The sequence below is a fragment of the Periplaneta americana genome, chromosome 10 (genome assembly GCF_040183065.1).
Source record: "Periplaneta americana isolate PAMFEO1 chromosome 10, P.americana_PAMFEO1_priV1, whole genome shotgun sequence".
Classification (NCBI taxonomy): domain Eukaryota; kingdom Metazoa; phylum Arthropoda; class Insecta; order Blattodea; family Blattidae; genus Periplaneta; species Periplaneta americana.
Genome location: NC_091126.1, coordinates 35,777,758 through 35,802,923, shown reverse-complemented (window position 1 = coordinate 35,802,923; position 25,166 = coordinate 35,777,758). Strand labels below are relative to the sequence as shown.

At 37.3% G+C, this 25,166-nt stretch overlaps 1 protein-coding gene across 13 annotated transcripts in view; it reads right to left on the bottom strand.

The window, feature by feature from the left end:
* Positions 1-207: 207 nt before the first annotated feature.
* HUWE1 (HECT, UBA and WWE domain containing E3 ubiquitin protein ligase 1) overlaps positions 208-25,166 on the bottom strand; it is a 149,159-nt gene continuing 124,200 nt past the window's right edge. For 10 of the 13 annotated variants that reach the window (XM_069837221.1, XM_069837224.1, XM_069837228.1 and 7 more), the window contains 16 exons: positions 24,695-24,815; positions 22,594-22,744; positions 21,485-21,756; positions 17,524-18,145; positions 12,775-12,944; positions 12,499-12,689; positions 10,762-11,082; positions 8,483-8,640; positions 5,310-5,709; positions 3,569-3,844; positions 3,238-3,426; positions 2,959-3,146; positions 2,742-2,875; positions 1,805-1,970; positions 786-976; positions 208-703 (listed from right to left, as the gene is read on the bottom strand). In XM_069837221.1, the coding sequence (XP_069693322.1) occupies positions 601-703; positions 786-976; positions 1,805-1,970; positions 2,742-2,875; positions 2,959-3,146; positions 3,238-3,426; positions 3,569-3,844; positions 5,310-5,709; positions 8,483-8,640; positions 10,762-11,082; positions 12,499-12,689; positions 12,775-12,944; positions 17,524-18,145; positions 21,485-21,756; positions 22,594-22,744; positions 24,695-24,815 (3,653 nt within the window). In that variant the 3' untranslated portion in view covers positions 208-600. The remainder of the gene's footprint in view (positions 704-785; positions 977-1,804; positions 1,971-2,741; positions 2,876-2,958; positions 3,147-3,237; positions 3,427-3,568; positions 3,845-5,309; positions 5,710-8,482; positions 8,641-10,761; positions 11,083-12,498; positions 12,690-12,774; positions 12,945-17,523; positions 18,146-21,484; positions 21,757-22,593; positions 22,745-24,694; positions 24,816-25,166) is intronic. The other 3 variants (XM_069837223.1, XM_069837227.1, XM_069837232.1) reach the window with 1 other exon arrangement.

Sequence of the window (25,166 nt, the reverse complement as noted above, 5' to 3'; positions counted from 1 at the left end):
TCATTTCTAGCATGCCTGCACTGCACCATCACAATATAGTCAAGCTCTTGTTTCTCTTCCTCTTCAGAATACTGAACTGACACAGCGTCAGCAACAGTAACAAGCATTCACAACAGCAACACACCTAGGCAGATGATGTTCAGAGCTTCCCACTTGGAAGATTGTACTGTTACCTCAGAAAATATATTTATATTAACATAGACCAAGTAGTTGTTTCTATTATTTTATTCATCATTTTACGAATAATACATCCTCCTCAAATAACTCTGATGTAGCATTACAGCATAATCCTTATAATCAAATTTTAAAGCCAATCTGAAATGTTGAGTTATTATAGTGTAATTTCATTTTCAACACATTCAGCTGGTTGCAGATTATCTTCCCTCCATGGACTGGACCATGAGTCAATATTTTACAATAAAGGGGAGGAGAAATGAAAAGTTAAAAGAACATGCAAATCTGCAAAATATAACTAGGCTATAATAATTACATGAAATATATAAATATTCTATCTAAGAACAATACGTAAGATAAACTTTGTAACTCGGCTTGCTACAGTTATTCAGTCTCCAAATTAATCCTATGTTGTCGTGTCTTTTTTTAGGCAAATCCGAACCCTTCGGAGCACTCATGGATGGCCTTGAGGAGGTAAGTGCGCAACTTGTCATATGTCTCATAGACGGGAAGGTCCAGCTGGTTGAAACTGCAAAAAAATAATATCCTTGTAGTCAACAACTCTTAAACAATTATTTTTCCACAAAAGTTATAAAGCACAATTCACAAACCATGTGTGCGCAGAAGGCAGGCGGTCTGTTGAACGATCATCACGGTGAATCTGAAATTTCTGAACTCCATTCATGCCTTCCAGGGCAGCAAAACCTTGAAGCGGCACTTTTGAAGTTCCAGTCACAAATTGCAGGAACTTGGCACGAGCAGCCTGATCAAAGGAGCGCAGTGCTCGCCAAAACCACTGGATCTGCAAGTAATTCACCAATTTGAAATATCCAGCAGGTTACATAACCATGGAAAATTACAAAGAAAGCAATTCAGACTTTTTTAAAGAGGATATTCATGAAGAATTATACAAGATTTGAAAGAGAAGAAATTCTCTTACACTGGACCAGAGAAGAAAGTAACATTCATGTTAAGAGATCTTTTAACTTTTCAACACAAAAAGAGTCAAGTGGCAGAAAAGTCAATGAAGTCTCACTGATAAATTTCTGGAAAAGGGTCTGAATGAACTATACAATAAGAGCATAGAGGGATAAAATTTGCATCAAAATCATAAAAAAAAAAAAAAACTTTTGAAATCAGTTTCTATAATGACATTCCGAGTACAGCAAAACATTTGCAAACACAGTACCAATTTTGTTATCCTACCCAATAAATTATATTTTCTCTCGACTTCATCAAAAACAAATTAATGTACTATAAATTATACAATTTGTTTTTATTTAAAGGTAATGTTTTCTTTGTTAACGTTTTAGCCTTCATTTGGCATCTGTAGACAATTCTGTAATTGTTTATAGAATTGTCTGTAGATGCCAAATAAAGACGAAAATGTTAACGAAAACAACAGCTTTAAATAAAAACAAACGGTATAATGTATAGTACATATTTTTTTTTTTAATGCTAAAGTAAAACCTGGTAAGTCATAAAGACTGAAACTACATGATAATTTTCACTAGTAACAGACTTATCTGAAAATCGAAATATGAATTGTAAATTATGGTCGTGACATTCTCACTCATAAAATGAAAGGCTCATCTTAAGTGTCAGCAAGCTGCCACAACCACACACTTACTTGGAGGGATGTGGGCTGGTATTTGTGGTATTCTGTATTAGCTCGCAAGTCTTCTATGTCCACATTGGGCAACCCTGAGATCAGCAATTCCAGCTCCTGCTCGTTGAAGATAGATATGAGCCGTTTTGGGATGATGTCATAAAATCCTTCCAAAAAGGCATTAATCCTGTAATTACATAAGAATATAAGCTCCATCATTCATTAAAGTTTCAAATTTACTGCACAGCTGATGACAGCTCGTACTGTACAATCCCAATACTCCATACAGCAAATCCAATTCACCGAAACTGATGATCACAAAAACTACTATATTTTAATATTAGCAAAGGGATTGTGCCAAATATATAATTGCCACTCAACATTGCTGCTTTGTGCAAGAATCAGGTTCAAGAAAAGTGTGACCAAACAGTATTTCTCTGTACATTTGTCTCTGTAAAGAGAACAAAATATGGGGATTGAAATTGTTCATAAATGTACTGTAATATGTCACGGGCTTAGCTGCAGACAGAAATAGTGGAAATAATATTATACCTATTCATATTTTTGTATTTCAAATGAAAACTCAATTCATGCCACAGCAAAACAATTACTGGATAAATAGCGTGAAGTGCATAGAAAATTGACATGCAAGGTGGGCTAAAACAAAGAAAATGTTTCTTCCACTATAAATCGCTCATTTCCATGCATTGCACATTACTATGTTTATCAACATGCAGACAAAGCTCAAGAATAAAGATGGGAATTCCTGATACCCGTAACTACTGTCATACAGGTTTGTGTGAAGCAGTGCAAAATTAATCTTACAATAATTTACTCCAAACGAAAATTATAAGCATCAATTTTGCATTACAATTTTAAGACTTTAACAATTGTCTGCTACTCCTTTCCGAGAGAAAGCATTAATTATAAAGCTGCATGCTATTACAAGTGAACTCACTGTTTACGAATGGCTCCTGTCATTTTCATCTGACACACCAAACGGATGTAGTCCATCTTGTTTTCCTCACACACCGGCATGTTGCGTCCTCCAGGAATCAAGTCTCTGACGTCTGTTACTCCGAACTCTTGCACCTAATTTTTAAGACGAAAGTTATGTCAGAAATAAATTTAACCCTGTCTAAAATATGACATTACTTACTTCGATTTCAACTCACCTCTGCACTAAATGTGAGTTCGTAGCCCAGGTCGCTAACATGATGCTCCATCAGATACACCAGCCCTTGATAGAAGCTGTAATCCTCACTTTCCATATCCGTGTACTTCACGAGAATCCCCAGTATATGTTTGTAAAATGACCGTGTGAAGTAGCACTCCAGAAGTTTGTTGTCATAAATAGCCTTGGCTGAAAAAAGAATAAATTAAAACATTAACAATATATGCAAAGGTGGAACTGCTGATATCATATGTCGTTCCAATTACAGAATGTGACTAACCAATGACCCTGCCAACAAATTTGAAGTAGCAGAGATGATTTGGGTTGCAGTGTGATGAAGAATTGATCATGTATGTAACTCGGTCTCCTGGTGATGTTGTGAACAAAGCATACATGGGATTGAAGATCTCTCGAGATATTATCACATACCACTCCCTTAGGAGACCTCCAGCATCCTGACCTTCTTCACCTATAATTGAGAGAGAGAAGATAAGGTGTATCATGTTTAAGCAAGACTCAGCACATCATGGTTTTCATGCTACGATTGTATAAGATCACTTCACTGAAATTTTGCAAACACTTTTTTTTTAACAATGAATTAGTCTCAGTACCTTCAAATACAATATAAAATCTGTTCTTCCATTCATCAGCACTTCGCCTGTGAAGCTCTCGGAATGAGTCTTCAAATACATGACTCCTGCGCACATGGACAGCCAATTCCTCTCTTCGGATGCCCTCATCCATCCTCTCAAGCTCTGACCGGAAATATCTTCGCTTTACATCAAAATCCAGAACTCGAGTGTGATCAACCAAGACAGCGAAGGGACCATCTGCTAGGTGTGTGGTAGACTGACGAAGGATTTGATTCAACACTGTCCGATGTGTCTCTGTGAAACATACAAAATAAGCATAACTTAGTGCTACAATGATCATAAACGTATTCACTTCCTGTCTTCTCAACATGTCCTAAATGTAACTGAACTAGATACGAAAAAAGCAGTGTAACTGTGCAATAAACAGCAAAAAAATATATAGGGTGAAAACTCGGTAAGGCACTCTTCAAGGTACCGCATAAAAATAGCATATTAAACAGGACCGCATATTAGTGAGAGTGGGTCATTTTTGGATTTTTTTCGACTTTTAACACAAAAGTATGAATCATCATGAACATTTGTTGAAGAAATTTAAGGATTAAATAATGTAATTATGCAGGATAAAAGGTTATTTTATTTTCTTTCCTTTCAGAAACTGTCAGAACAAATGCAATATCTTATCAATTAAAGTGCTCCTTTATTAAAAAAGTAATAAATTGTTTTCTGTTTTGCACTTGATCCAGTACTATGAATAACTGCATTTTTCTACACGATTTAAATTGGAAGGGACATCATGTTTGACTACTAGAAACATGAATGAATCTACGAATCACAAGGGCTTCTTTGTGAGAAGGATTTGGAGAGTGTACCGCTTCCACTTCAAGTCTTCACTGACAAAGCGATTTGAAACTACCAGCAAGGAGGACAGGATCTGAATACAAATAGTCTTGCAGGTCCTCAAGAGTTGCATTCCAGCCTATTGTATTCACCAGAGACTCCAATAAATCCTTGAATATGCGAGTGTCAGTGGTAAATGTAGAAGTCTAGGTAAATTTTCTCAGTATCCTTCGAAGTACGATATTTTAGAATTTTCAGCAGGTGAAAGAGAGTATTAAACGGGATGATGAGCATATTAAGCAGTGTATTTTAGATTTTTTATTTTAGTAGATTATTTTATGACGCTTTATCAACATCTTAGGTTATTTAGCGTCTGAATGAGATGAAGGTGATAATGCCAGTGAAATGAGTCCGGGGTCCAACACCGAAAGTTACCCAGCATTTGCTCATATTGGGTTGAGGGAAAACACCGGAAAAAACCTCAACCAGGTAACTTACCCTGACCGGGAATCGAACCCAGGCCACCTGGTTTCGCGGCTAGACGCACTAACCGTTACTCCACAGATGTGGACTGCATTATTTTAGATTCTACATGATTTTATATAGGAATGTAAAGGGACCAGACAAAAAGAGTATATAATGCGGGATAGCATAACAAAAGGGCGTGTATTATCGGGGTTTCACTGTACATACCACAGTCTAGTATATACAGTCACGAAGTTTGAGTTGTGAGGGTGCTAGAAACAACAGACTGTGCCGGTACTATTTCGCATTATCTGTAATGAGGTGATAGTAGCGATCCTAGTGGTTAGCAACTATCTATGGATGCATATTTACTACGTATTGAGCTTTGTGACTGTATATACTAGACTGTGGTACATACTAAGATTCTACCTTTAACATTGAAAATTTTTTAACACACCTGCAAATTTGAGGAACTTCTGCTGGTCTGGAGGGAGTGTCACAGGAGACGGAGTGACTTCCCAGTTAAAGTTGAGGTAGATGGGGGAGGGTTGTGTGGTGGAATTTCCGTCAGAGTCAGACGGGAATGGGGAGACTGGTGCCACATCAGGCTGGATAATTGCTACTTCTGGTGGAGCAGGATTTTCGCGTGTGCGCTGATCTTGTGCATTCCGACCATCTCGAGCATCTCGTGCATCTCTGGCATCTCGAGCATCTCTAGCATCTCGGGCATCTCGAGCATCTCTAGCATCTCGGGCATCTCGAGCATCTCGACCATCTCTAGCATCTCGACCATCAAAAGCTAGCCGATGTTCTTCAGCAGCAGTTGCATGTACTAGGAAAAATGATTCTACAGCTGGCTGCAATATAAAATTCATACAGTACATTACAAATAATTTCGTGCTTTGGTAGCTTACGTTTCGTTAATTTTCAACCACTGAAGCTGTACAGCCTTCTTGGACGAGATACACTCATGTCCAGCTAATATGCTGATGAGCACAGAAAAAACACAAGCCGAAAAAATTGTACAAAAAAAAAAAGTTAAATTACAATGCAGTTGTGCATTAAAATACAAATTGTAAATTGTACACATCTTCATTCTCAAATAGCAACACAACAGACAGAAGTTTGTATCATTAAGTAAAATTTATTAAAATCTAATTCAATGGCTAGAGATGATAGATTTTCGCAATCACGATAAATGCGAAATGTGCTCAAATGCTGTCAAAATAAGTAATTTTATGTTTGAAAGCATGTTAAACTAATTACCATAGTTTATGAATCCGCGATAAAATGCGAAATTGAGTACAAAATGGGTATGCTTCTGTGAAATAATATCGAAAATACACAGTATGAGACATTTTGGTGTTTTTTCTTAAAAAAATCAGAATCTATCTCAAGGCCCTACATTTTTAAAAATAGTTTGGTCACCCTCCATGCTATGGTTCTGAAGTCTGACTATTGTAATATGTAGCCAGTCAGCGATGTAAGCAAAGGAGAGGGAAAGGAACTGGCCATTATCTCCTGGCCTAGTTGCCTCATAAGTGATGTCTTGTTGGTATCACTTGTGAGCAGCAAGCCTTGTATGATATTGATGATAACTTGAACTTCCATGACGGAAGTGATGTGATTACTTCGACATTTAGTAAATAAAAGTTTAATGAAATATTTCTTATAAAAAAGAAAAACAACACAATAATATAAATAAATGTAATATAATTATATAACATAATATGGCATATATAAAATAATAAAAAAAAGAAAAATTTAATTACAAATTAAAAAATTGTCCAGGGTCAGAAAAGACCCATGTAGGTTGAAGTAATTTTAGACCTGACAGGTTGTGAAGATTAACTCATTGATGACAACGAATTCCTATCATTGAACTTTCCATTAAAAATTTCTATCCCAAAACACTAAATTCCGACATTAAAAGTGTTATAAAATATTAAATTTTTTATTTTAAGTTGCTGAAATCTACCATCCCTAGCAATGATATATAGGCAAAAATTTTACCCAGTAGTTCAAGACTGTCTCTCAAAGCTCAAGTCCACACTACACAATAGTGATTAGCAACTACTGACTAGTAAACTACACACTAGGGAATTTCGAACATGTTTTCTTAAAACTATGACATCACAGTGCAGCACTGAATTAAGGCAGTGTCCTAATGCAATTTCATTACAAGTTATTATGTGGAGAAATAAGGACCTAAAATATTACAGTATTTAAAAAATGTGAAGAAGGTACCAGAGTACCAATGTCGATGTTTAAGGTTAACGTATTGTTTAAGGTTAACGTATTGTTCTACATTTTATTTCCAAAGCATCTTTAGATTTCATAGCTCCAATTGCTGATGAGGCATCCATGTTTGTTTAGTCTATAAGTCATCAATCAACCAAGCATTTTCGTTTACTAGCTACTACAGACTTGATTGCTATGCACTATGTAGCTTTGGGCCATAACTTCTGAAGTCACATCCGGCTTTTTAAATAACTATCTAATTCACTTCAGCTGAAAATATAGCTTTGAGACACGGCCTAACAAGGGAAGGGTTTCGGCTCAAACAGGAATTTCGTATCCAAAATTTGTTTACAGGCCCATCTTTACATCTCTGTAAAGCTCCCAAAAGCATTCGTTTGATAATGTGTGGTTTGTCTGTTAGAGCACTGTACAAGTTGAGGGGTGGGGAGAGCACTGAACAAGTTAAGGGGATGGGACAACTTACCCGTAAGGCTAGCCTAGCCTAGAAACTAGTGCGAGTGGTAAAATGTCTAAACCCATTTAAGAACATTTTTCTCCAACATTCTGTCTGAAAATATTGCAGCTAATCAAAAGTGTACATTGTTGTGTGAGTCACTGAATGTGCACAAGGACGCAACATTAATAAATTAATCATTCCAAGGCTAGGACATGGAATGTATGATCATTCCACCTAAAAAAACTAAATATATCCAGCCTCTGAATATCTATTTCCTTAGACAATACAAAATCTATGCTCAGAGGATAACAGATTACATAAGGACGCTTGCTGAAAATCCATAACTTAACTTGGGAAATCGAGTGTTTATAATGAAAATGCACTCTGTTATTCATAACCAGTTGTCTGCTCCAGTATACCGCCCTATGCTTCAGTATTCCCGGCTGTCAGCTGGTTACGTGAATTGTGAACAAGTCTCGGACTTCAAAAATGTAATTCAGGTGGCATTTGATTTTTCAGCACTGGAGTGTGGTTCAGAAAATTGTTCAGGTGTTGCTTCTGTGTGTTGTGCTTATTGCTCTGCTCCATGCTGTTTCATGTATTTTATAGAGAATCCTCATATAGGCTACATTTTTAAAGAAGCGTATTGACCAATACCAACCAAACTGAGAGTTACACAAATGACTGCTTTTACGGTCTTCATCACCATTGTGAAGTAAGCGTCTGTACAAATTTTTAACCAAAAATTCCTGTTCGAGCCGAAACCCTTCCCTTGTAAGTATCACCACAAACCACAATGTTCTTCATTCTTATTGTAGGCCTACATACTAATGAATACTGAAAATGGGTGTTTTCTTGAAACTTGTTTCCTTCTGTAGTTCTCAGAATACTTCCTCAAGTCATATTTGACACATTTCCCTGGACATACGCACCTGTAACACCAGGACAGCATGGTGATCTGGCGTGTCAGCAAGCTCCAACAAGCAGGAACTGAGGGTGTCCCACAACCGATCCAGTGTCAACTGCTCACTCAAGGTAGGCAGCACTTCTTCCTCCTCAGTTTCCTTTTGTTGCCGGAATGCTGGTGCATCTGACAGCAGAACAGTATCTCTTGTAGTACATCACACACAAGATTTTTCTCAATATGATACGGAAAGCAGAGTCACACTTTTCAAACTAATAGTAGATAAGAAAAATAGGAATACAATCTGACATACAGAATACTCAAGTTCGTCCATGATTAATAACTTACATATGAGCCGTTGAGAGCAGAAGTGGTGTAAGTCAAAATTGGGTAATGAGGCTTAAAGTAAAAATTCTGTAAAATACAGCGCAAAGTAGCAATTAATACGTTCTTCGTGCTGTACCTGTCTACTAATAGTTTAAATAAATTGAATATTAATTGCTATTTGCCGCTATATTTTACAGAATATTTACTTAAAACCTCATTACCTATTTTTGACTTACACCACTTCTGCTCTCAACGGCTCATATGTTTATGAAATAGGCCACAATTTGAGCCTTTCCTAGCGCTAGTCTCATGTTTTGAATGGAAAAGTGTGTAACTTTTACATGTTGCAGTTTCAGAGAAATGAAAATAACTTCTATCATTTATTATGTGTTACTGGAAACGTTTCCCTATTTTGTTTTGAGTCACTTATGTTAGGAAAGCTCCACAACTGTACATTACGGACCAAAATAAGGAAGGTACACAGTGAAATGTTTCAGTTTTCTACTGTATATTCCCCCTCGAAAATGTAATTAAAGTAGTATGGAGTTTCAAAACAATGGAGACTTTTTTTCCACATTATGATGTACCTACAAATTACATTACTCTTCAGACTAAGATCTAACTAATTAGTGTATGTTACTTTAACCAACTTTTCTGTTAGACAAATCTGGATAGGAAATTATCATAATAGATAATATTGCTACTGTGAATCCTGTGGTTCATGCTCGATTTTAGAACTGAGTATTTCATTACTTTGCGTAGTAATTAATAGATTAAAAAGAACTTACAATGGATGTTTACAGCAAACTAAGAGAGCATCGATTATTTTTAGCAAAGTTTGCTTACAGGCATAAGTCTGAAGAATCATAAATACACTTACTTGTACAAATTATTTGCGTGTCTAATTTTTTTATATATATAAAATTGGTACATACACATGAAATCACACAAAAGAAAAGTGAACTGATGTGAAGAAAGACATTGTTAAAATAAACACATATTTGTGGGAGCTAGTTTATTACGAACTCAAATTCTGATTTTAAATATTTAACTTCTCTGATAACTTGTTCACATGATACCACATTTTCTTCATAACTACAAACTGGTGCAGTACAAGAAATTTTTACACAAAGTGTTATAATGTTACTAGCATTCAATCAGCAGATGCTAACAATCAAAGGCATGCAATAATATTAACATGTTCATTACTTGTGTGGTATTTCTCTTTCAAGTGGACCATAATGCCACAGTACATTATGTATATACTCACAAGCTGCCTTGTAAAGCAAAGGACCGTACTGACAAAAATTGTGTTTTTGAGTTAAGATGTGTACGTGCTTGAAGAAAACATGTTGTAGCTTATTACTAAGCCAGAAAACTGTAAGTGCAAGAAATCGAATTGTTCACTTAGATTTAACGTATCTACAAAAACTGTCTGTATGCTAGACAAGCACATACACATCTCAACTCAAGAACACAATTCTTGCAGATACGACCTTTTGATTTAGCAGTGCAGCATGAAAATTGTTACTACTACTTTCAGTCTATTGGAAGCCATGAAGTAGAACCATCCCAAAATAATCTTGGAATGTAGGCTTTCACAGGATTGATAGGATTCGTATTTTCCGGGCTAGAGGGCCATGGTCTGTCGGTGTTACAACCAAACGTTTCGTCCACTGCTCTGGTGGACATCTTCAGTGGCGTGGTACACGTGTGCGGAGAGATCTGCTGTGTGTATCAGGAACTGGCATTGAGACTGGTAGCACGTCGATATTTAAGGTGTGGGGCTGTTGTTGCTTGTCGTTGTCGCCGCGGTCCGCACTAGTGGCTTCGGTGTTCTGATTGTTTGTCGTAGTGTCTAATTGTCGGTTGGTTGTAACACCGACAGACCATGGCCCTCTAGCCCAGAAAATACGCATCCTATCATCCCAAAATAGTAACAAAGATCAATAAACTGTGAAGATACACTGAATTTCTCACCAGCATCAGAATCAGCATCAATCGTATTGGCTGCTGGAGCAGCAGAGGTGGGAGGCATGGCAGAGAGAGTGCCGGAAGTCACAGATGCTCCCGAGCTCGCAGCATGGCCAGGCTCAATGTCCCGAGATCTAGAAGACTGTCTGCGAACTGGAGCCTGACTTGATGCTGAAGGTTCAGAAGGTGGGTTCTCTGGATTAGAAGCTGTACGACGGACAGTACTAGGACTGCTTGTATCCATGGCTGTGCCTGGCATTGCATCCTCATTGCCAGGACCCCCCTCATCAGCTGAGCTGTCGCCTTGCTGGAAGTAGTCCAGTGACTCTGTAAATGGACAACACAACACATTATCGGGAGATGTCAGCCATCAAACTGCCAACCCTGTACGAGAAACATGGAACAAGAATAAACGTCCTCTTAGATCATCAAATCCATTACTTCAGACTTAATTCACGAAATATTCAATGAATTGGTTTTATTACACAATTTCAAGAGTCTCTGTGCCAAACTGTCATTTTTCTATTTCATTACAAACTTCTCAGTCCTCAATCCAATCTTAGAGCTGAGACGAGATGTTATGGCACCAAGCGTGAAGTTTTAAATTGCCGGCCAGCAGGGTAGAGGAGTGGGAGTTGTTTGGGTTACGGTTCTCAAGCTCAGAGTGGCAGGCATATCAGTTTCATCTCTTTCTAAAAACATTCGTCTTACCTTAGTATCACCACTTTCCTACTCAAGAGTCCGAAGGTACCTAATGAAATTACACCCGCTATTCCATCTTTATATTTTTATTCTCCGTCCGAATCAGACGACTGATCTGTGCTGGAATCAGATTCCGTAAGTTTATGGAAATGTTCTCCAAAATACTATCACGTGCTCACTTTCAATGTAATTGTTCTCTACTTTCTTCACATAATCATAAATCATTCTTGGAAGAAGCGATTACAGAGTTGGCCTCTGCTTATGCATAGCGTAGAAATTATAGATGAGTCTTATGACTTCATCAAAATTGTCTACAGCTGCAACAATCTTCTTCTTTGGCTGTGATTTTTCTGGACTGGAGAAAGAATCTGCTATTCCTGCCTCAATATTTTTCCCTTCTTTCCTGATTCTTGCCAAGGTTCGCTTTGAAATACCAGTGGCAGCCAGTACTCTTGCACACACGCTTTTCAATGGAATTGGTATTCCATTTACAGCCTCTTCTAACATGAATTTCCTTACATTGTATGCTATTTCATGTCCTTGACTATGAACTACTCTATGATTTCACACCTTAGACAACGCCATAATGAGGGCGCTCAGAAGGACAATGTTTTCAGTATTAGCAATAGCGGTAGTAGCAGAAGGATCTGAACACTCGGAATGCTAGTAACCAACTAACCCAACACCCCTCCAGTTGACTGTGAGGGCGAGTCCAAGCAAACGAACTAAAATGCGTCCCTCACGCTGGTGCCATAACTTCTCATCCGGGCTCTACTACTTCATTACAATTACTGTTTTGGTCCTGAACTGTCATTTCATTACTTCATTTACATGAGTGTTTTCCCTATAGTAGCCCAATTTACAAAGAAACCAGCGTTCGATTCCTAACAGTGCCTGTGGACAGTTTTCCTGCACGTACTTCAGCTGCTTCTGATGTTTCCATTCCACCATCGCTTCAGTATCAAAATCTGTCAGTACTCTCTGAATTTTAAAATAAAAGTAAAGTACATGAGTACACTTTGATGATAATTCAAGACTTACCACTGTTCTCCCTGTTTCTCCTATGTGCAAGTCTAACTGATTCACGAATTTGCACAATGACTTTCAGAATGCGCAGAAAGAAAGCTTGACTTGATGTCTTGCTTGTAAGGGTAGCCATGGACGGCAACTGCAGGTCACAACCAGACTTTACTTTGGTAGGTGCTGTTACAATGACATTGTCTTTCGTAAACCTGGAAGTCAAAAAGATCATCAAAAACTGATCTCGTAAGTGGTAGGTACTACACGATACATAGCAGTAAGAAATACGTGGTGTACCTATCGTGCACTACTCCCTTAGGAGGACGGTCCGGGGTGTGCATTTCATCACAGTCATCCCTCCTGAGGTTTCGGTTCATGGACTTCAGCTCTAGCAACAATGCTGCGATGTGGTCGTTCACCATGTTTGCAAGCTCCATTGCTCCATCGAGGAGGAGATGCAAGATCTGCTAATACAAATCAATAATGGTAACTTTCAGATATTGGTATCAAAGAGAAAATGTAAGTACAAAATAGAACACTTTAATTACAAGAACCTACTGTTTACACAACTTCAAACCATTTCAAATAATTCTGTAACTTTTTTTAATATATTTAATTTCTGATCAAATGTTTCCATACCATAATCAAACACACAGCTCCAACCACAGTTAAGTCCTATATTGTAGGGGAGAGTCGGGTAGTATCGGACATCGGGTAGTATTGGACAGTGCGTTTCTTTCATCTACCACCATATGGTAGTACCTGAATCACATGGTTACGTTTCTCTATGCGACATCACAGAAATGTAACCATGTCAATCAGGTACTATCATCGTGTGGTAGATGAAAGAAACTCACTGTCCGATATTACCCAATGTGCGATACTACCCGACTCTCCCCTATATGTACTATTCTTGTACCACAATTACAGCAGTTGCCAACTAGATATTTTTAAATTCACTTGTTTATTTTCAAATAGAGCCTACATCATATAAGTATGCATGCACATGTGAGTGTGTGTTTGTGAATGAAATGCAGGTGGCAGCTTATTTAACAGCTGCTTTAATTATAGAACAGCAAACTAAACTTAGAAAGACAAAAGAGGAATGCGATGGCTAAGTCAATGAGTGAATAAAAATAGAGAATGCTTACAAACAATATCCTTTCAGAAATGTGATGAAGACGAATAATTTTATAACTTCCTGAAGGTCACTAAAATTTGGCCGTGTCTATGATTCAAGTGCTAGTGCGCTAGCTTTTCATCCATGTGGTGGGCAAATCAGATATTGAAAAGGGATTTTCTCGGGGTGCTTCCTTCTGCCCCTTATTCCATCAATACATTCCAACTTCCCCCCCATTTCATCTGCAATAGTTGCTGATATAGAAAGGATCTGCAGCTTAGGGCTCAGGTCTCTGGGGCTTATCAGGTCCTCGTCTGGGGATCGAACCTGGCACCGTCAGGGCTGAGGAAGGATAGCCCACCTGTCAGCATACAGTTCGCTCATGTCACCAGCTGCCAGACTTGCAGAATCATCACATTTAGGGCACACAACAGGCCACAATAAGCATAAGTGACCCAGGCTGTATCTTCGAAAATCAACCCAAGGCAATTCAGAAAAATGTATGTATCTCATTATTGACAATTCTTTATGAATTGGGTTCGAAAAGTGCAAATTCTTTTTAATATTTTCTGAGATTTGCATTGTGCAGTAAAACTTCATTTGCACATTTTTATAGGAGTCCGAAGGAAAAAAGTGCGAGAAAAACGTGTTAACTGAAATGGCATTTAATTACTCTGAAATAGCATTAATAATTAATTACGTGATTATTTAAAAAAACAAAAGTCAGTTATTATGGACTGCTTGCTTTTGTTTGCTCCTAAGGAATAAATCATGCTCTCAAATTGTGATAACTGTTGCATAATTTGTTCAGTTACATCATGCGGTGTTAAGAAACATTTCACTGTTTCTAAACCAGTAACGGGGCCATTAAAGAATACAAGACTGTTTGGGGTTGGCTCATTATCTACACCATCTTATCTCCCTCGCACAACTCCTGAATATCTTCAATAATTTCGGAGATTGTCATGGCTTCATTGGTGATAACGTGTGTATCAACATCCACATAGTCATTTTCTTTTTACTTGGTTATTTAAGCACGCTGTTATTTAGCATCAATGGGATTGGTGATGGCGAGGTGGTATTTGGCGAGATGAGGCCGAGAATTATCCATAGACATTCGCCTTACGGTTGGGGAAAACCTCGGAAAAAACCAACAAGTTAATCAGCCCAAGCAAAGATAAAACCCATGCCCGTTGACCTGTTGACCGGAAGTTCCAGTTCTAATACTGCAAATGAGAATGAATTTGATGTATAGCTAGAAGTACGGTTGCCTTTATAACCTGTCTTGATAATATAATTTTAATATTGAGTTCCTAACGAAAAATGTGCCGTAAGTGCACTGTTTAAGCAGTGGGTTGAAAGACACGCAACTGATGGTGTCTCAATATTCTTATGTATAACAGAAAAACCATTAACATTAGTAAATTGCTTAAAATAAAATAACTTTTTTTTTTAAACTTAATAGTGCATATTTTGTTATTTTTAATGCACATATCCTGGCTTTTAAGTGCATACATGCATGTAAATTTTTCCATTTTTAGTGCATATTACTCGGCCCCCTAATCATCATATATGTTCTTTATACATTGTGCATTTAGCAACTGCCACAAATCGTGAATTTCCATCATGCCAAACACTGAAGTATATGTACAGTAACAATATAACAATATTAATGGCAAATTTGGGTGACAACACTTTTTGCAACTCCTGCACAAGTTTCAACAAAACCAGTATCAGAAATGCTGAAAACTCTCATCACACACAAATAGTATGAACACTTGTTTTAATGGCTGCTACTTTCCGAGTTATAGTGCAGTTCACATATTGCAGTGTGCTATTTTCACAAGAGTTTGTATCATTAGCAACATGTAACAACATGTGACTGTGCTCAAATCTCAATTCAGTAGTCATCATGTCCCGGCATAGGTCAGTTGGAAAGAATGCTCCATGCACAGAGCTGAGAGGTCCTGGGTTCGATTGCCGGTGCCGGAACGAATTTTTCTCAATTTAATAGATATATCTACAGTATGGCTACTTATAGTCATTGTATTCAATGATGATAGCGAGACCTCATATATGAATATAAATATGTCAATCGTTAACAGTAATCATAAACTGTTGACTAAAGTGGCCAGAGAGTCATTTAAATATGCGCCCCTGCATACGTGACTTGTAAGTCTTAAAAAATGCAGGTAGTAGGCTACTGATGATATGAATGAGAAGATTTCGGCCGGCACTGTGGATCGTGTCCTGGCATAGCTCAATTGGAAACAGCGCTCAGTGTACAGAGCTGAGAGATCCCAATTCGATTCCTGGTGCCGGAACGAATTTTTCTTAATTTAATTTAATATTGAAATATTCTTTAAAAATTTGTTTTAAAACTTCAATTGGTGATCGTTTACACACATTCAGTTGTATGTTTCTGATTTAAAATGATAAAAACTTGTGTGATCGGATTAATAAAGTAAAAAAGAAATGAAGTTGAAAACAAAGGAGGAAATTTACATTCAGTACACAGGATTCTAAAAAAATAGAAGATTATAAAATTAAATTGGCGCTTCTTATATGTTTAATGCTAAGAAAACTGAAAATTTTGATCAGATTCAGTTTCAAACAATATCTTTCATAAAATACCACTCACTGCAGATTTACCAAATTTGTAGCAAGTCTTAATCATTATGTAGTAAGAAATGTTCTTTTTTCCTTAAGAAAATTGTAGCTAGACATGATTCTGTGTTTGTGAATTTGAAACTGCTTTATGTAAGTTAGAAAATTATTAAAAGTAGCCTGTATTGTAGCCTGAAGAAGAAGAAGAAGAAGAAGAAGAAGAAGAAGAAGAAGAAGAAGCCTGTATTTTAATTATCTGTATAGTGCTCGAGAAAGAAGATATATTATAAACATGTTTAGCCATACAAATTATGAAACATACAAGAGTACACGTATTTTCATTAGATGAGTGATTTTCAGCTGTAACAGGACTGAAAAGAGAACTCGCCAATGGTGTCCAAATTAGCAACATTTTGTTGTTGGAAACTGCTATGTGTGGGATTCTGAACATCCTCATTACGCAAAGAAATACCGAAGTGTGAGAAATGGTGTGCCATTACACCTGGCATAATAATAGATACTTCAAACCCAATTTCCCTCTGTTGCAGCAAGTTCTGTTTGTGTTCAGAAATCTTGTATGTAAATAAGAGCAACAACACACTGAACTTCTCCCTCCTGTCCAGTAATGGATTAGATCCTTACCCTCTTACTATGACTTGCATGGTTGCTGTATTATGTAACAATGAATTTAATGTCAGGGCATATGCAAGAAATCTAATGTACTGCACACCTACCTCGTAAAATACAAAGCCATATTTAAAATAAATTACAGTATATGTCACTGTCTTAAACATATGACAAATACTGGTAGTCAGAAACTAACAAATACGGTGGGGTGAAATGAAAGTGACAATTTCTTATTTGTTTGAATTTGAAAACCTTATTTGCCTCCCTTTTCTCTAAGAACCTGTTCAAAATACAGTGTATACCTTATATGACATAACTCTATACTTTGAAAGAGCATGAGGATGTATTAAATTTCCATGTACTTTGTTTTTTATTTTAGTAGGTTATTTTATGACGCTTTATCAACAGCTTAGGTTATTTAGCGTCTGAATGAGATGAAGGCGATAATGCCGGTGAAATGATTCCGGGGTCCACCACCGAAAGTTACCCAGCATTTGCTCATATTGGGTTGAGGGAAAACCCCGGAAAAAACCTCAACCAGGTAACTTGCACCGACCGAGAATCGAACCCGGGCCACCTGGTTTCGCGGCTAGACGTGCTAACCGTTACTCCACAGGTGTGGACCCATGTACTTTGTAGTAAGTTACTGTTATACATAATAAAAGCTAGTATAAAAAAGCATTTTCATTTACCATATCCCTTGTTGGATCTGGGCAATTTGCCAAGTTCAGGAGTAACGCAGTTGCATCTTCTAATCCCTCTTCTGAACAACTCTTCGAAGTGAGAACATCAATGGCAAGTTTGAGGTGCTGTTCAGAAACTGGTACACTTTCATCCTTTTCCTCAGGTTTCTTTCCACTGCTACCATCACGTCTTCGAACATAAGGATTAACTTCAGGAAGTCCCATAGAGATGAGGGAAAGCAACCTAAGTAGCTTGTCCGTCAAAAGGCAGCTGCGTTTCACTACAGGAGATGCAAGCATTGTTAACAGTTGGCCGAAAGCTGATGTCTCGAAAGTTGGTGCATGTCCTTCTGATTCTGAGGAAAGGGCTGAAGCACTATGGGCACGGGCAACACTTTTCCCCTTCTTCGTAGTAGTAACAGAGTCCAACTTCAGCAACATGTCCCAGAAACTGGTCCCATCTGTACGACTAGCCCTAGATCCCCCACTACTCGATGAACCAGGTGACAACTTTAACCTCACATCTGTCGGTGGTGACGGATCTTTATATTTGCACTCATCTTTACTTTTCAACGGCAAGAAGTATCCAGGGAAGCTCTTTGCTAATGAGATCAACACCTCGAGGGTATGCCTGAAAGTTAAATACATTACATGTAAATGAGCAGGCAGCAATGTATAATATGAAAAGATAAAAGAACTTGTTTCATGGAGGAAAACAAAAATTCATTAATGCAATTGCTTCAATACTGCGTGTTCAGTTCAAAGTGTCTCATGGCTCGCCGTATGCCATCATGTGGCTAGCTGATGAGCCTAGAGAATTCAATCTTCCTACACTTCCGCAAAGGCATATTACCTATGTGCCAGAGAGGTTGCCTAGCAAGTACGGCGTTCATTCTGAAGAGTACGTACCGATACATACGGTAACGCCAGTAGTGGCAGGAATGTGAACTCTTTGGAAACACGTACTGAGGTGAGTTTTTTTCTTACTGTCGGGATATGGCAAGAGGGTTAAGACGATTACTTGCGTATTTGTTGACATTAACTTGGACAGTCCACATGGACACGGAGCATTTGATTTGTGTTGTGGAATGTTGCCGTACGCAACCGATGATAACAAATACCCTGCGTACGACTTGCTCACGCTAAACACACTTCGAAAGAGGTTATGGTAGCACACAGACCGTACAGGCCGCCATCTGTTGCTACGACGTTCAAGTTATACCGTACATGTTCTCAAGTTCAGATTGAACCCCTTGAATAATAGGCAAGTTCTCCGACATAATAGCTGAAACTCGCTTCAAATCGCTGACTCACAACAGTGACGTCATGATACACTTTGAAATGAACACCCAGTATTTATAAGGCCTAGGATTGTCTTTCATAATTCATTTACTTATAGATAACCATTACAGGTGATATTATTACTTATTTGTTTTTATGAGGGAAAGGGGACATTCAGAATTATGGGAGTAAAAAACAGTATTTTGGTGTCTGAGAATATGAACACACGAAGTACAGTCATACTTTATGTCTGCTGAAAGCACGAAAAACCAAACTATACTACAGAAATAAAAAAACAAATTCACATCATTACAGCACTGTGGGGAGAAAAATCACGCACAAACATGCATTCTCACTCACACCTACCTCTCTGCGTTTTCTTACCTTGCAATATATAATGTACGAGAAAACAAGGTGTACATTTTTAATATAATCTGAAAATTTGTAAATAATGCCTTCACTCAACAATAAAATGGTGAGAAATACAAATTTCTGGCAACATTTTGAACAGGATCCATCTCGTTTTCTTGTAAAAATGACAACGTAATTAATTTAATACACACTTCAAGTTCATCTGTAGCTCACTGCTTGCTGTCACCACTTGTGTACAGGCTTAAAGAGTCTTTCAAAAGTACAGCTATCACCAAATGTTAAGGTCATAACTGTCGTAAGTAAAATTATATCTGCTTTTCTCGGTGTCAAAATACAATACTCAGAATAGTAGTCTGCATCCAATGTTATGTCTTCCATAGAAGCATTTTCTTGCTACATTATATACAGACAGAAGCAAATTTTGTGTCCGGTATCTTCTATAATAAACATTCTACAGATAAGAGACTAAACAAGCTGCTGTCGCACATGAAAAGTGAAGGTTTGATATAGAATATATGATGTGCATTCAATGGTTTGAAACCTGGCGAAACTTTGTCACTATACTACAGAGAAATTCAGAATTTTAACGTAGGAAATATGAAGTACTATGTAGTCTCTAAACGCCATCTTCCAGCCAGTTAAATTTACCGTAATTTTATATCTAGTGACAAAGAGTAGTAATTCACAACGTCTTCACAGTGAGTTTGGTTAGTTTTAACATACAGAGATGTCTAAAATGAATAATAAATAATAACTAAACTGTGCCTAACTGTACTTTTCAGACATTCAGCCATATGATAGATTTTTTCTCCTAAAGTGTATATGTACAGGGTGAACCCTAAGTATTGTCACTAATTTCAGAGGATTATTCCTTGAGATATTTCAAACAAAAGAGTTAAATACAATTTTGCTCGTTTTTACTTTCAGAGATAGAAATTGTTTTACGTGAAACATTACATAGTGTGTTTTGGGAAAGCCATTGATTTAATTCCCAATATGTTCAGCCAACTTAAGAGAGCAATGTATTATGATAAGTTATAGAAATAATTTTAGTTTTGTCCTTTAAATGTGCAGAAACTTGATCTGAACAAATATAACATTGTAGAATGTCTTTGCAGAACGAAAAGTTACATTTGTTTGAATCGAATTTCTGCAAGGAAACAATACGAAATGGGCCATGGAGTTATTACAAAGTTAAGGGAAATATAGCCGACTGAACAAATTAACAGATGAAGATGATGAAATGGACACCGATGAGCTGCTTGCCATTTCAGTGCTTTGAAGTACATCAGTAATTAACACCGAAGAGGTAAGATTTTCATTTCTTCATAATTTTCAGTGTATTCTGATATAGAGAGTTTGCACCAGTACACGCCTAATAGGTTTGTTGACGACATTCCACGCTAGCATTGGCTGTCCTTCATACAACATCAAAGGTAAGCGTTCACTAAATCGTACCGCACTCCTCGTACGAATCGCACGCAACGGATATTATAAGTGCAGTGTGTTCACTGTAACGGCTTCACCTCATCGGATTCCCCTATCAGCTGTTTAAAACATTACGTCGTACAATATTGACATTACTGAAAGCAAAGGAGTTGAGGTTAGGTCTATTAATTACGTCTGTTAGTGAATAAGAATTTGTAATTGCTTCATGCATCTTAATTGAAGAGGAAGAAACGAAAGAAATATTGGTTACATGATATATTTGCAAGAAATGACTTGATTACTGTAACAGGAACGCCTCAAATTATATAATTCTTCGCAATTTTCTACACGCGAAATAAGTTTTCCGTCTGCCATTTTGGCGCGACACTGAACATGGCACAACATAATAGTAACAGTTGACCAATTAAAATTGATTTATTAAAGAAGGCCATGATCGCACGCATTGGAAAAGTTGCCCATCCGAGAAACGTGGACAGATTTGCAGTGATGCGATGCGTCCGATACAATGTAGTGAACGCAGTTACATAACAATTACAACAGAGATAGTCTTTTTCTGATCCGTGCGATTCATCCGATGCATGTGATACAATGTAGTGAACGCTTACCTTAATACTGCACTCACTTTACATCAACATTTTCTACAAACGTCTTTACGAAATTTAACATAATTAAGAACAAAGAATATGAACAAATTCTGTCGGGTATTAAAAAGCATGTAGAAATATAGGCAAAGACCAAAAACAAAAATTTTCATCGTAAAATACGCAGAAGTTTACAACCGTTATCAAATTGTGAAACATTCATAATATCACATACAATTAACACTATCTCTTCTACTTAAACTGTACCCATATTCATATATTCAAACCTGAACACAATGGGGGCCGCCTGGGGATGAATTGTGACACTCGCAGACTCCTGGCTCTTGCCTCGTTTCCCTGGCTGCTTCACAATAGTGAACACACTGGCTCTACAGCCAAGAGCTGCATCAAGGCTTATGTTCAACCAAGATGGCTGAGCATTACGAACTGCTGTTTCTGGGTGAGGTTGTGATCGAGTAGACATTCGTCTTGGTTTTGGCACAACCATGCCTTCTGGAGTTCTACAGTCATTGCACTTTTCCATTATAGACAGCAATGCCTACAACACAAAGTTAAAAAATGTTCTTGTTGTTCCAATTATAACCATATAATCATAACCATTACCGGTACTGATAACAGAATGGAAGTGTAAGTAGTAAAGGAGGAGGAGGAGGAGGAGGAGGAGGAGGAGGAGGAGGAGGAGGAGGAGGAGGAGGGTGGTTGTGGTGGTGGTGGTGGTGTCCAGTCATTCCATTTATTTTTATAACTGTCATTCTAGGTCGGATCAAATTAACCCTTTGTTGCCGGACATAAGAAAAAATTAAAATAAATCCGTTTTCTTTAGTGAATGTTGTTAGAATATGAATTCAAAACATACAGTAATTTTTTGAGAAATTTTTTTTTTTTATTTTTTTATTTTAAAAAGGTCGTATTTCTATGTACAGTACTGTCAGTATCCTTGTTGGATTTTATTTATCAGGTTGCAAGTAATTTCTGGCGGTTTATTATTCTTTCAGGTCTTCCAGTATGCAAAATACATCACAGTACTTCTAAGTACCATCAGGCAACTAAGGGTTAAGATAAAATCAGTACACCTTTTCCACTAATAAAATCGAGGAAATTTCCTTTTCCATTAATAACTTGCATCCAGAATTTCTTCATGAATTACGAGATGAAGAATCAGTTCGAAATTATTTCATGAAGAAAATTTCATACAGAGGTACCGAATTCGAAATGTTGCACTGTTTTCAATTCTGGTGTAGTCATAAGACTCCATGAAACGTTAACTTCTTCACAAATATTCCTATTAATATGAGTTTCTCTTAACATCAGTTTTGTATTACAACTTCAACGTATTACACTATTATATAGTGATGTACAAATAATAGGAGCTTACCTTGATAACCCACTCTCTTGTGGCAGCATGGTAACACAAATTTCTCAACACCCTATGTAGTCGTCCTGTGTTAAGTTTAGGTTCATCCACAAATAAAAGAACTAAAAGACAGGACATTGCTTCATAGTCCAGAAGCTGTCGACCACGCAACCTAAAAGTGAAACCAAAACGGATTACAATAAATCCTGAAATATCAATATCTATATACAATAGAGAAATGTTTTTTTTCAACTTCTTTTCTCTCAATAAATAGCTTCAAACATTGCAAGCAAAAGCAAAAACTACATTTGGCTAATGTGGTGTTACAAAATATTAACACTACAGCATCTTTCTTTCACTACCGAAAATAGTATCCATGAATTATTATCCGAAAAAACATGTTATCCATAATGGATCTGTACTCTTTAGTTCGGATGAATGGAATGTACTCACAAAAAATTATATGTAATTTGTGAATTGCAGGCCTTACTTAGAGGTATGTAACTTTACGTAAATTCACATACACCAATTATTTATAATAATGTAATTACTTCTAATAGTTTGCTATTTAAGTAAAGAGAGTTTTAAAAATATACTCTATTACCGACTTAATTACCCAAAAGTGTGTCTATCATGAAATCGATTTGCTAAATTCGTATTTTTTTTTCTTTTCAAACGATGTTGTAATATACACAGATTTTCAAATTTTCATTTTTCCACTTCAACACTCTTGGCAGCACAGATGTGAATTGCGTACATAGCATTTCGTAGTTCAGCACAACAGCATTCACAATATGGGCAAGTAATTGTTCCCTTTGTACACAATGTGAGCTGCTACTGCACGAGAAAAGTGAGTGGGGGGGGGGGAGGGGGGGAGCGAGCATCATGTTGATAATATATACGTCGCCTGCTCTCTTAAAGGGATAGCTTCCAATGTAAGCGAAATGCTGATGTTAAGGTACGGTCACGCGTCGCTACCTTTGCAGCGCTGCAGTACAAAAAATTGCGCAACTCTCGTACTGCGACGTGTGAACAACGGTGCAACCTGAAAAGTAGCGGCTGCCGAACCTGCTGCTAGCTACTTTTTCATGCTGCGCACAGCTTAGAAGCAGCGACGTGTGAACAGGGTTCTCAGGGTTGCAGCCGCAGCATTTTTGATATTGGTTTTGTTGAAACTTTTGCTGTGGTTGCAACCAGTGTTGCTATCCAAATGTGCCAATGATAACTTTTATTGTTTGGATATACTTCAATGTTAGATGTGATGAAAATAAATTATTTGTAACAGTTACTAAATGCACAACACAGTCTGAGTACATTTGCTGACGATATAATTCATTTTTTTTAATTTTCCGTAGTGTAGTTTCAAACAGGAGGGTTGCCAACATTGATTACGTGAATATGCTGTTGGTTATCATTTAAGTATATAGGCGTTTTTAAAAGCTTTATAGTAAAAATAATGCCAATTTCTGAATACTAGTTAGGACAGAAAAGTAAATAATAGATAAGTAAGCTTTCGCATGAGTTTATTAATAATGCAAACATAACCACAAAATGTATATTGAGAAGTCAACACGGAGATGGAAACCTGCAGCAAGACTGCGGCTGCAAAAGTAGAGCCTTGTGTGTGAACAGACTCGAAACCTCCAATTGCAACTTTTGCAGCACTCTGGTTGCACAGCACACTACTTTTGGCTTACGTGTGAACACGACACGCAACTTTTGCAGCTGCAGTACAAAAGTTGCGCAGCAAAAGTAGCGACATGTTACCGTACCTTTAGGCCTGCCCATTGACAGCTGATGTCACCAGACCTGACCTATTCTCTCTCTCCCCTCATACTTCATGTCACAGCGGAACCCATTTCCCTTAGTGAATGCCGCACTTTTTGTATTAAAATTATAAGTTACAAGCCTTTTTCTCAGTACAACATATGGATTTTTACAAGTAAAAAAGAAGAAATAATAATAATAATAATAATAATAATAATAATAATAATGATGTGATAATTGAACCTATGTTCATATGACAATTTTTGCTTGAAATGACCTATAGAACTGATCCCTAAATTGCATTAAAGACAGATAGAAATAAAAAAGAAAACAGAAACAAGCAAGAGTAACTTACCTCAGATTACCTGACGAAAGTGCACTGAGACTTGGATGTGCCTCTGGACGGGAGTTCCATGCACCCCACTGGGCTCTCTGCGGAACAGCATGGATAGCATATCTAGTGGCTCCAACACGCCCTGCAGAAAGGAAAGATATTAAAATTAAAATGCTAATAAGACTAAATTCTTCAAAACTAATACTTCACAAGAGAGTTTATACACATGCAGTTTATGTGGCTGTTAGCAGTAAACGTGTGACTCATACTGCAACTTAACGCAGAGCCATTTCCCAGCAGTTATGGCGGGAGGAACCCCCCCCCCCTCCGTCTGGCGAGTTATTTTAATTCATAACTAGCATATTATTGAAGGCTCTAACATGAAATTTTCACAGTTTAACAAATATAATTGATGTAAGAAAGTTTATTTTTTTATCACATTCTAAATTCTGAATTTTCAATTATCACAAAAAAAAAAAAAACACTTTAATTA